The sequence below is a fragment of the Pyxicephalus adspersus genome, chromosome 2 (genome assembly GCF_032062135.1).
Source record: "Pyxicephalus adspersus chromosome 2, UCB_Pads_2.0, whole genome shotgun sequence".
NCBI lineage: Eukaryota > Metazoa > Chordata > Amphibia > Anura > Pyxicephalidae > Pyxicephalus > Pyxicephalus adspersus.
In genome coordinates, this window is record NC_092859.1 from 107,354,344 (window position 1) to 107,366,433 (window position 12,090).

At 40.7% G+C, this 12,090-nt stretch overlaps 1 protein-coding gene across 1 annotated transcript; it reads right to left on the bottom strand.

The window, feature by feature from the left end:
- Positions 1 to 1,112: 1,112 nt before the first annotated feature.
- Positions 1,113 to 11,813, bottom strand: SUV39H2 (SUV39H2 histone lysine methyltransferase). The gene is made up of 6 exons (XM_072401753.1): positions 11,686 to 11,813; positions 6,896 to 7,041; positions 5,300 to 5,962; positions 3,670 to 3,816; positions 2,826 to 2,955; positions 1,113 to 1,375 (listed from the first exon to the last, which is right to left on the bottom strand). Exons 1-6 carry the CDS (start codon positions 11,702 to 11,704, stop codon positions 1,272 to 1,274), a joined length of 1,209 nt encoding a protein of 402 aa, XP_072257854.1. The 5' UTR covers positions 11,705 to 11,813; the 3' UTR covers positions 1,113 to 1,271.
- Positions 11,814 to 12,090: the final 277 nt, after the last annotated feature.

The following is a 12,090-nucleotide window of genomic DNA, read 5'->3' on the forward strand; positions in this document are numbered from 1 at the left end:
AGGATAGGTAGACTGAGCTGTACATTGTACATTACAAAAAAGGCTGAACAGACAGGTCCCTTCTGCAATAGACAACCTGCCTGTTGAGATATAGATATACATACATTTATACACACTAATTCTTGGTTGTATACTTGTTTCTTTCAATTCATTCCTAATATAAGGTCTGTGTGTGATTTTTTTTTGCTCCAAAGGATCAATACAGCCTTGCACATTTGTATGCGGTCCTCTCTTATACTAGAATCCTCTAATTACACTGCACACAGTTATCGTCCTACAGTGGATTAAACCTACAGCAAGTCAGATAACACCCACTCACTTTATTGGGTGCTGAAGCATCATCTAGTCCTTTCCTCCTCAGCCATACTATCATTGCCCCACATCTTTCAGTGGATTACAGTCCCATCAATGATGGGGGCCAGCACCACATGTGAGTAACCAAGCGTGATACACTGCCAAACCCTCTCAACCCATTTTTTTAGAACCAACGTGATGATTATGGCACTGGGTCTGTGTCATAAAAACAGGTTTTATTATATTATATTTATACATTTTATGAGCATGTTAATAAGGAGGGAAACTAAGAACTGCAAAATAATAGCAGAATAGACCTAAACTGTAAACAGTTTTGTTTTCATCATCAATGTATCTGCAATACTAGACCCAATTTTTTAGCAACACATTTGTTTGGGTACAGATGGTGCATACGGCTTTTTTTGAAGCATGGTGTACTTTCAGATGATGCTGCATTTATTAGAGTGTGGTGTATTCAATGCAGAGCAGAAGCAGGATAACTGTACCAATGAGTAAAGGGGGGATCCTGTCTAGAGTACCAAAAACTGTAAAACCCATCCAGACGATGGCTGATGGAGTTCAGAGCTCGCCACTGAATGCACCACACTAATAATACCAATGGGTTTTACCAGCTCTGATTCTGAACAATGAGAATTAAGGAGCCTTTTGCTTAGGATGTGCAGAAAAGCACCCCACCAGTGTTGTTGATTCCCAGAGTTAAATTTGGGAGATATTTCTAAACTACAAAGACATTACTTTGTGGAATCTTTAAAAATTATTTTAGATTTCCAGTATATACACATCAATAAATACAAACGTTCAAAAATGGCATTAAAATTTATTAAGCATAACATACATACACACGCGCTCATAAAACTATATATTCTGTGTTACTTAAAAATAATCACGTTCTTTAATCCTCGTCACAGCATTGAAAATCAGCACACAATCGGTTGGAGGATGGATGGTAAAGTCCATTAAAGAAATCCTCTGCAAATTGCAGTTCCACATTTGCAAGCTGTCCTTACTCTGTTTTTGGATGGACTTAGCTCAATAGAATCTGAACTAAGATCTCCGGAACCTGAAATTACAAGAAACCCCATTTTAGGATGGTATAGTTTTAGAAATGAAACACCTCTGAAATACAAGCATTTTCAGTGCACAGGTAAAAATAAACTATAGAAGTTACTAAATTTATAGTGCCCGAGTGGAAAGTCTTTTTTTCTCTCCAAACTCCAAGCAAGAATGGAGGAAAGCCTAACAATTACTACAGACAATTCATACAGATGGCCAGAATAAAAAAGATAAAATGGGACCCTTTTGTCATGGTGGGCTTCCCCTTTATACCCATAATCCTCATGGAGGGGTCAATAGCTTAATTCAACTTAATGAGAAGAAAGGGGAGAAGGAAAATATATACTGACATCAGTCATGGGATACAGTAGGTACACTTTATGGAAACTGAGGCTTTTTAGCACATTTAAACAGATTGTAACAGTGAGGACAAGGATCAGGTATTCTAAATTAGATGCCAATATGAACACACTCTATTACTTCTGTAGGAACTGGAATTTAGTCCTCAGATTTTTTTGGGCCTGGTAATACATTAGCTTTTAATGTTTGTGGAGGTGGAGTCTTTAAAAAAATGTTATGGGGGATATATATATAAAACACACAAATACAATTCAATTTTAATACAGGTTGACAAAAATCTGGCCATCGATAATCCGGTTCCTTTAGAGTTCCGACCTGGATTTTGGAGCGCATTTTCAAATTTTCGCTGATTTCTGGAGGCTCCATACTCCAGAATCAGCTGTTGGGTCTTGCTTGTTTCACTGCTGTATAGCCCCCATTGTAGATTCAGCATCCATTTAAAGGACTGTACAGGTAATTTTCTGGTAAATAAATACAGCATATATACCCGTATAAAATCTGGAATTTTCAAAAACCCGACACTCCTCAGGTTAGGAGGTTGATTAAAAATTTCCTTGTAGAACACTGGGTTCAAATCAGGTGAGCACCTTACTGACCTCAGTTTCTCATGGGGGTCCAAAGCTCAGACAGGTGTGCCCTCCAGCAGGGTTAGGAGAAGGACCCCACTGGGGGGCACACCGGCCAGAGCCGCAGACCCTGTCCTCTTTACGGATTGCGGGTTGTGTCTCTGAACACAACCCCCTTCTACTCTCTCATCACAGGCTCAGACCTGAGATGGGAGTGGAAGGGTTCTGGCATCATGACGTCACTATGGGGGAAGATCCTTCCCCTTTGAGTGACAGCCGCCCCCCCCACGCATGCGCAGTCCGGAGCCGTTAAATTTAGTGGTCCGTGGGTCCAAAAAGGTTGGCGACCACTGGACTAACCTATGGTAGAAATACTGATAGTGACAATTGTGTGTGTTCAGGTTTAGTTAATCACTTAATGTTCACTGAATACAAAATAATCCCCCAGTTAGCATTTCATTAGAACACATACAATGTATTTACACACAAATACACAATGTAAATCGATAGAAACCTGCGTGCAATAGTCACCTTTCATTTGGTAATCAAATGTAAGTTCTTCTCCGGCTTTGATATGTCTTGTTGAAAACAATGCAATACGAGGAAGACGAATATCAAGATTGTCTATGAAGACATTGTACACTTGCAGGTTGGGATCACACTAAATAAAGAGAAAGTGTAGTTAATAAACATTACCATTCCACAGGGATAGCAAGATGCTTATTATACAACTTGGAATGTTGGACATCAATTTCAATTACAAGACAAGTTTCCTAGTAAGAGAACAATTTTCTCATCTTTGCATCAGTGCAGACAACCCTGAAAATGAAGCATTGTTAGAGCTATGTCACACTAACAAATTATTATTAATAAACATGATTTATGTAGCGCCAACAACAACGCAGCGCTGTACATTAAATAGTGGTTGCAAGTGACAGACAGATACAGACAGTGAAACAGGAGGAGGAGAGGACCGTGCCCCGAAAAGCTTACAATCTAGGAGGTGGTGGGGGGTGAAGTCTCACACAATAGGAGGGGAGATATGGAATGGGGGGAAGTAGTGAGGATAAGAAGACAGGCAAGTTTGAAAAGATGGGTTTGAGTGCTCTTTTAAAGCAGCAGAGTAGAAGCAAGCCGAACATGGAAGACCATTCCAGAGAGTTAGGGCAACTCTAGAAAAGTTCTGGAGCCATGCGTGTGATGAGGTTATGAGTGAGAAAGTCATTAGTAGGTCATTAGAGGAGCGGAGAGAGCGGCTAGGGGAGTGGATTTAGATATGGAGGAACAAATACTGTACATTTTAGCTCTAACAATCGGAACTCAGCATACTTTTAAGGCAATATAAAGTGTTTTTAGTACAAATAAGGCCACTTACACTGTGATTTACAAAGTGTGAGACGTTTCCATATCGAGCAGCATCCACAGTGAACTCATCGGACTCGTAGTCTAGATCAAACAGGTAGGTAATTCCCTTGTTGTCATACTGCTGACCCCTTCTTTCTGCCTCCTCACTTGTTATTACCTGAATAAAGAATAAAGATTACTATTTTTTTTTTTTCAGTACAATCAATTAGACTTATAAAAAGAAAATAATACATAAACTTTGTTGGCCATATGCAACTCCCATGAGATAGTTTTTCCAGCATCATTAGGAAGGAAACAAGGGCAGAACCTAGGGCAGAACTCCTGCTGCTTGTATTCCCATTGAGGAATTGAAAGGACCATACAGTGGCAGGAAGGTAATAAAGGCAACTAACAAGCCCCAGTACTTACAGAACTTAAAGCAGCAATGGGTATCTGTAATAGTCTGTATGTGCTTTCATGACGTTCCTGTATATACTTATCTCTCATAGATTTGATTCTTTAAAACATGTACCGGTATTTGTATTCTCTTTAAGTCAGCACAGAATGTCAGGTTGTGAAGCCATTTATCTTCTGCTTGAGACAAAATGCCATAAACAAAGGTTCTCCCAGGATTACAGTAAAGAAACCCATAGCTTTTGTTCAGATAATTTTACCCCTTTCAGCAGATCAACATGTTAGGTTATCATTCCCAAATCAGCCAGGAGAATTTCAGCCACATTACAGACAAATAATTCATTATTTGGCACTTTTGATACATTATTTAACTTAAAAATGTACAAGAAAGCTGTGTGACCATCAATTTGAGACACTTTTGGGATCATTTAGAGGTGATTTTAACCTGCAGTTCCTTATGGTCCTGCAGCAAAAGTTTTGTTAGGGGATGCAAAAGTCCCTTTAAGTCAACAAAAAGCTGCTGACACTGATTGGCTGTGCCAGGATGACCTAACTCCTATGCAGGCTTCTGGGAGTTCATTCAGTTCCAGCATTCACAGGAAGCCAGGTATTCCTGGCAACAAACACTGCTAAGCTCAGGAATGGAAAAAAATCAATGGCAGGTGTCATTTATATAAAATAAATTTTTGTACTAAATCAGTTGTTTGTCTGTTGTTCAGCTTAAAGCATTGTAACATTTTCTATTCAGTACGACCCATTAGCAGACCCAAAAAGTTACTGTAGTTTAGGGGTAAACACAACAAAGAAAAAAAAAAAAAAAAAGACAAAAATTGTTAAGCTTTAAATCAGCCTTATTTCAAGGGTTGCCCTTTCAAGGGCAACCCTTGAAATATCTTTCAGGTCTTCAGGAAGCCCCTATTATAATTACTATGTATTATGTCCACAGCTCACTGTATATTAGCATGGTGGTCAGTGGGAAGAACGTATCCCTTAGAGAGAGCCAAAAACATTTTGCTCAGCCAAAACAATTGCTCAGGGAACCCCTAGCAACCTGTGGAGGATCCCTGTTTGAGAAACCCGGCTTTAGATCCTCCGTATAAAAAAAAATCTAGGACCACCCAGAAATATGGGAACCTTTGAGTTGTAACCAACTCACAGAACTAATACCCAAGAATGTAAATTAAAGGGAATGCAGTTTGATTACATTTACGTAAACAATATTATTGACAGAAAATTTCATTTCGTACCTCACCGACATATTCCATAACAAAGCTGTGCTTCTTGATTTTCTGCAGCGTTTTAACCCCCCAGCCACGTCCATTGTCTGTCCTAAATATGCACAGAGAGTAGGGGGGTCCTTTTTGTACCACTCGGTTGGGACAATCTGGACCACATTTACATCTAGAATTGCATTCATAAATAGGCCGTCCAGGTGGAATCCTAATTTGTTTGTGCTCATTGTAAGCAAACACAACCCCTGCTTCCATAGGGCAACATGTACCTGTAAAGCAGTCAGTGCATTCACAGCCAACAATGGCTTCACCCAAGGTAATAACTCCAGGAGTTGTCTTGTAATCATTAATGTAAAAGAAGTCTCTGGGAGGCTCCTCAAGGTCTACATTATTTTCAACATAAAGCATTCCATCATGAGATTTCTTCCGGTTTAGTTCCTCCTCCCAGCGCTTGAGTGCAATTCGTTGTTTAGCTTTCTTCACCACAAAGTCACCAGCAGAGTGACCCACAGATTTCAGGTTGTTCTTTAGCCTACCCGACTCAAGTTTTGATAAATAAGTGTAGAGGTCATTGTAAAACTGTTTTAAAAGTGCCGGGCACTTGAGGTTTTCCACAGGCTCCCAGGTATTACTTGACTCTGGCCATCCTTTCCATTTCACAAGAAAGTATTCTTTTCCCTTTGAAAAAATGCACAAAAAAGAATTGTGAGTATCACAGAAAGTATAATGAAAGCATTAAATATCTGTATTATTACATAGATACATTCTGCTCTGAACTCCCTCATGAGACCAAGGCAAAGAATAGAATGGTACACAATGGCAAATATGGTTTCCTCATGTACACACAATTGGAAAGCATATACAAAAACAATGTTTTTTGATACTATGAAGTAAAACAGCAGATAAAACTTTTTTCCTGATATTTAAAGTGGTGATGAGTCAGATTTACATTACCCTCTATGACCCAATAAGGAAAAATCACTCCTTTATCTTGATCCCCCACATCAAGGGGAATAAAAAATGATGGTAAATCTTCCAATGAGGACACTTGTTCTTATAACAACTGTCTAACACAACATTTCTCCACAACTGGAGAGACTTTCTATCACTTCCTGTTGTGTTCAGAGGACAAGTAGTAAAGGAAAATCTCCCTAAAGAAACACCGATGACCAATACAAAACTGAGAGTGGTTCAAGCTCTTCCCCTTCTCTATCCATAAGCAAAACCTTTACAGCGTGAGGAACATTCATTTATTGGTATTTACTCAAAGCACTCTTACCTTTTTTTTTTTACTTTGTGTGCTCTAAAATTTGTGCGTTTTTTCTCAAAATAAATTAAACAGGCGTGACAATATCATACAACATACAATGTAACTAACATCTTTTTCAGGTACTGTTGTGTTCTGAATAAAATATTGTTTTGGGAATTAAGTACATGGAAATAAATACATTTTCATGAAAAAAAAAATTCCTTTTTTTGCACATGTATTAAAATTTCAACAATTGGAAAAGGGCAAAACAAAAGAAAAAAAAAACTAGAACATTCCTAAAATATCAGTCATCATTGACAGGATTTTATACTTGTGTCTTCAGATTGTTAGAAGCAGATTACCTTCTCCTTTTTTCGGTCACAGAGATATTCCACTTCATAATTATTTAGATTTCTTCTGTTTATCCCAATACATTTGCAGATTAGGGATTCCTTGCGGCAAATCTCTTGAAGTGTTTCATTAGAGGCAAGACACGGCACACACCAGGCTGTGAAAGCAGAATTTACCATCAGATTTGTATAAAATTTGTCTATATTGTTGCCGTCCAACCTATAAGTCCCAAGGGCCACGTTTTTATCTATATTAGTTTTCAGTTCAAAACATATTGGCACAAACATGGCCATGAAAGGGTTTCTGGTGAATGATGTTTAGCTCTCCCACCCACTGCATTGGTGTTCAATGTTATCAAAAATATCCCATCCCTTTAGTGATTATATTAGCTGCCATAACCATCCCTTCTTACTACTGGCAGCTATAAAAATCTGCAAAGTATGAACAGAAATTTAAGACAAAAATGTTCTCCTGGACTGGCAGCTACATCAGTAAAATGGCAAACACAGCCAGGCGGCATTACACCACCACAACTCTTACACAGAACCTGGGATGACTGAAGGCACTAATATAACTTTTCATGCGGGGACCACTAGGTTCCGTATTATGATAAATGAGAACATTCAGACTAGCCCAGCAGCAAATCATTTAATGTAATCCCATGATCTCTGTGGTCCCTCTAAAAATAGAGAGGGCCATATAAACAACAATAAAAAAGACCAGAAGTGGCTGCCAGGCCTATGCTGTCATACAGTTGGATATTAGACAATATTCAGCACTTCATTATGTGTGACATTTCTCTTTGCTGCTGTAAAAGCACATTGCACCAATGACTGGCAAATTAGTTTACATTCAGGGAAAGATAGATAGATCAAAATACAAATCCATGCATAGGACTAAAAATTGTGATGGAGTTATAATCAATAAGTCCATACACAAAGCCAACCTAACAATGGAGGAGATTAAAACAACAGAAACATGGCAAAGTTCAGAGCTTAATTCAATGAAGAATCTGTTATGAGAGCTATAAAATGCTGGGGATCAAGGGATCCTGTGCAGCTTCCCGTGGTTAGCACCTACTGACCACTAGGTAACACTTACCGCATCAGCGTTTGTATGTTTGACAACTGGTGGCAGTGAGCAGTACTAGTACCACACACTGCCACCCCCCATTCATTCTCCATGGAGCTACCGCCAGAAGTAGCTACGTGTGGCGTGTACTTCAGGAAACTTGAGGAAACATGGCTCAGGGCAGAATAAGGCATGATAAATTAGTAATGGGGAAATATTAGCTGCAGGGAGATCACAGGAAATACTGGTAAGTCCTTTTTCCTCTCCCTATTTTTTTCTAGGGGGCAGAGCTCCTAGAATTCAGTCCATCTAACAGACAATTTCTCTTGAAGCCAACAATGCAATTTTATTTTAGTAATTTTCCAAGGAGCTTTGCTTTGATTCTCACAGTCCATCGGAGATACTTAAACAACTCCTATATAGTTTCAATAGCAATGGTCACCAACCTTTCTGACCTCACAGACCACTAAATCCTAGGAATCCGGACCGTGCGAGGAGTCGTCGGTCACTTAAACGGGAAGAAACTTTCTCCAGGGTGATGTGATGATGCCAGAACCTGCCCACTCTCCCATCACAGGCAGACCTGCTTGCTAAACATCCTAGGGGGACAGTAGTGCAGGGCTGTGGATGCAACAAAATTATGTTCTTAGCCCAGCGCTACTGTCTCCCCAGGATGTTTAGCAAGCAGGTCTGAGCCTGCGTGGGACAGTGGACGGGTTGTGTCCATAAGGGGACAGAGCCACGGACCACCAACATTTTCTCACAGACCACCGGTTGGCGACCGCTGTTCTATAGGGTCATGTCAGGCTAGCAATTCTGTTAATGTAAACCAAACTTCCTCCATGCAGAGTAAATACTCACCTGGTTCCATTTGTTCCACCAGGAACAATTTGGGATCTTACTCTGCTCAGTGATCCAGTCACTAAATCACGGGATCACTAGTGCAACACAACATTTAAATGCATCTCTTCACCCCTTACCCTACATATATTGTACATCAGAAACAAACACTGCCTCTATCAAATAGCAGTACGGACATACAGGTTTACTGAAACCAACCAACAACCATTATGGTCTGATAGGCAACCTTTCATATTAGAAGGCAGCAGACTCCCCCTTAGGTCATATGGTGGGATGATGATAATAGGAGACAGAGCTCCCATTACTTGCTCCCATAATGTGGCAGGTCATCTGTTTTAATAGGTGGGCCTAGGAAGTCCATTGAAAGTCACAGGAAGTCTGGTGTCTTCAGGTTATACCCCCACTGACTACAGGAGGACTCAAGAAACAGGAAAAGAAACCTGTAGGCCTTTCCAAAATATTCCCCTTTATGCCTCAGTATGTAGCAAGCAGTACCAGGAGTATAATCAAACACAGATGAGGGGAACCTGTGACCTTCAATGGGATTCTATACCCTATTCATTATTGTTATATGAGGGACGTCTTGTACCTTCAGGGTGTCAAAAAGCCTTCCATATGGGGACAGGGCTCAGCACAAAGCCTAAGAGCTGACTCCCAGTCGTTAACAAAACACTGGGTCCCAAGCTGGAAAGTTCTATAGCTACAAGGACAGAATCTTAAGAGTGGGGAGACCAAACTCAGGATCTAACCCAGAACTCCCATTGCAACTGGGTCTCAATGCCAAGCCTGCACAGCTATACAATCATCATCTACACAGTGAACACAAGAAAAACAAGGACATAATTCTTTACAGAAAAAAAGAAAGAATAACTTGAATGTGATTCAGTCACAAAATTATGGAAAATGAGGGAACCCAATGGGTCAACACTGAAATAACTGTAAAGTGGAATAATGACCAAGGCAAGCCAAGTTCTCCTTACCTTCCAGAACCTTCAACCTGCCACAAACAGCCTCCTTAGTAAGAGGTTCCAATATTAGAATGAATACAGAACAAGGAGAGAAACCATCTGACAAAGTGGATCTGATCCCTGAAATTAAACAGGAGAGCCAACACTTCTATCACACCCCGGCTGAAGCATGAAAGAAATAGAAATGGCCTGAAGAAGACAGAGAAATCACCCCCAACAAAGCACTTTCTGGTACACAATGATCAATGCCACCAGAGTCCCTACTTATGTTAGGAAAGTCCTCTATGTCTTCTGGCTATAGTCATCGAACATCTCTTAAAGGTGATCCAGCAATGCAAGATCCATACAACCAGCCAACATCCCACACTGCAATCCTGACCTCTACATTGTAACACATATCAGTCAGCAGGACAGACTTTTGCCTTCCAACTAGAAGATGACATTGATGAGAAACATTTCAGGAAGGGGGATGGACAGCTTTATCAGCTCCATGATCTGAACATTCCGAGGCGTACAACTAGTTTGGTTTCTCATTGATGGGGTGGATGGGTGTACAGGACCTGGGGCCGTACCACTATTCATGTGTCTGCTCACATCAACACCGGCCTGATAACCGGCTGTGCCACTTATTCCTGGGACAACTATAAAACAAGAAAGTCAGGAGCAGATCTCACACTCCTCCAAAATAAAAAAGTTTTGACTTTAATATACTTCAGGAATACAACATTTAGCTCATGCTTGTATGGATAACGTGTGCTGCAATGCAATGTGGTGTAGCATTTTAATCTTGTATAAACTTTAAATTAAAATAAAAAAAATAATAAAAAAAATCTGGTAAAACAAGGGTGCGTACAAATACTGAAACCTGTAATATACCTGTAACAGTAGCATATATAATATATATTTGGATTTAATACAGTTATTTTGTAATGAATCCAATACAAAATATTTAGAATTTCCCGTAGCGTCTTCCACATGCACCAACATCACCAGGAACCCCCGGGGAACGTCGCCGCTGGGGGATCAGAGGAAGAGGCCGAGGATTGGATTAGATGGCCAGGACCAGTTGTTTTGTTTTTTTAGCTAACCTGAATGTGGTTAGGGTTACCGCTTTCAGCATATTTTTATTAAACTGAGCAACATTCGGGGTCACGGCTCAGACGGTTAATCAGACTGTCTCTGAAAGGAACACTTCCCCTGCACCGTCACCATTAAAAATGACAGATTGTGAACAATTACAACCAAATAAGCAGAGCTGATGTCAGCACTACAACCAGGGCAGGAAGCCCTATGAGCCTAAGGTAAACATTGGCCATGATGGGGTTGTTGGGGTATTAGGGAACACTGTAACACCTCAGAAACATAACGCAGGGACATTGTGTCAGCGCACTCCAACGCAGACAAAAAATGTGATTGGTGTATTCCACAATATTTATATAGCGCCAACATATTACATAGCGCTGTACATTGAATAGGGAGTAGGGATGTGTTGCTAAAAACATAACATGATACTTATTGTGTGAATGGGCCCTAATGGACAATACAAACCTAAATATGTCTTTTTAATGCCTTGGACACGATGATGCTGAGCCTGTGCTGGTCGGGTGTGTATGACCTCAGGAATACTCCATACAACACATGTAATACCTATACCATGCGGTGTAGCACTGACACCTCCATAACTCCTTATTATAAACCAGGAGGGACACCGGGAACCTTCGTGACGGAGGTAACACACAACCGCATCACTCAGCCGCAACACCGCGGAGAAACCCTGACTGCGCCGGAATCACTCCGCTCACATAACTACCACAGAATCCCTGACTGAGAACTCCAAACAATTCATATCCCGCGCGCCTTTCTTATCACCACCTCCCTCATACACTCAGCACCACACTCACCTCCACGCGTGGCAGCCATCTTGTCCCCCGCCAATCAGCAACTCTATCTGTGACGTCACAGCCCCTCTACCATATTCCATTAAAGCCGGCCAATCTGCTTGCAGTAACCCCTGGGCCGGACTCGGTTGCGTGCCGACGTCACAGAAGGGCCGGGCAATCAACAGAGAGCGGTTAACTTGAATGTGAGGTGTTTGCCGCCAATGTTATTTCCTGCTCTGCTACAGAGCTCGGTATGTTTCACAATCCTCTGCAGACAGGCTTAACTGCATTCCAATACACAATGTACAATATACACCTACTATATAAACCTCAAACCATTATCCCTTTACACCAGGGGTGTCAAACTCAAATACACAGAGGGCCGAAATTAAAAACTTAGACCAAGTCCTCTGCCAAACTTGAAAT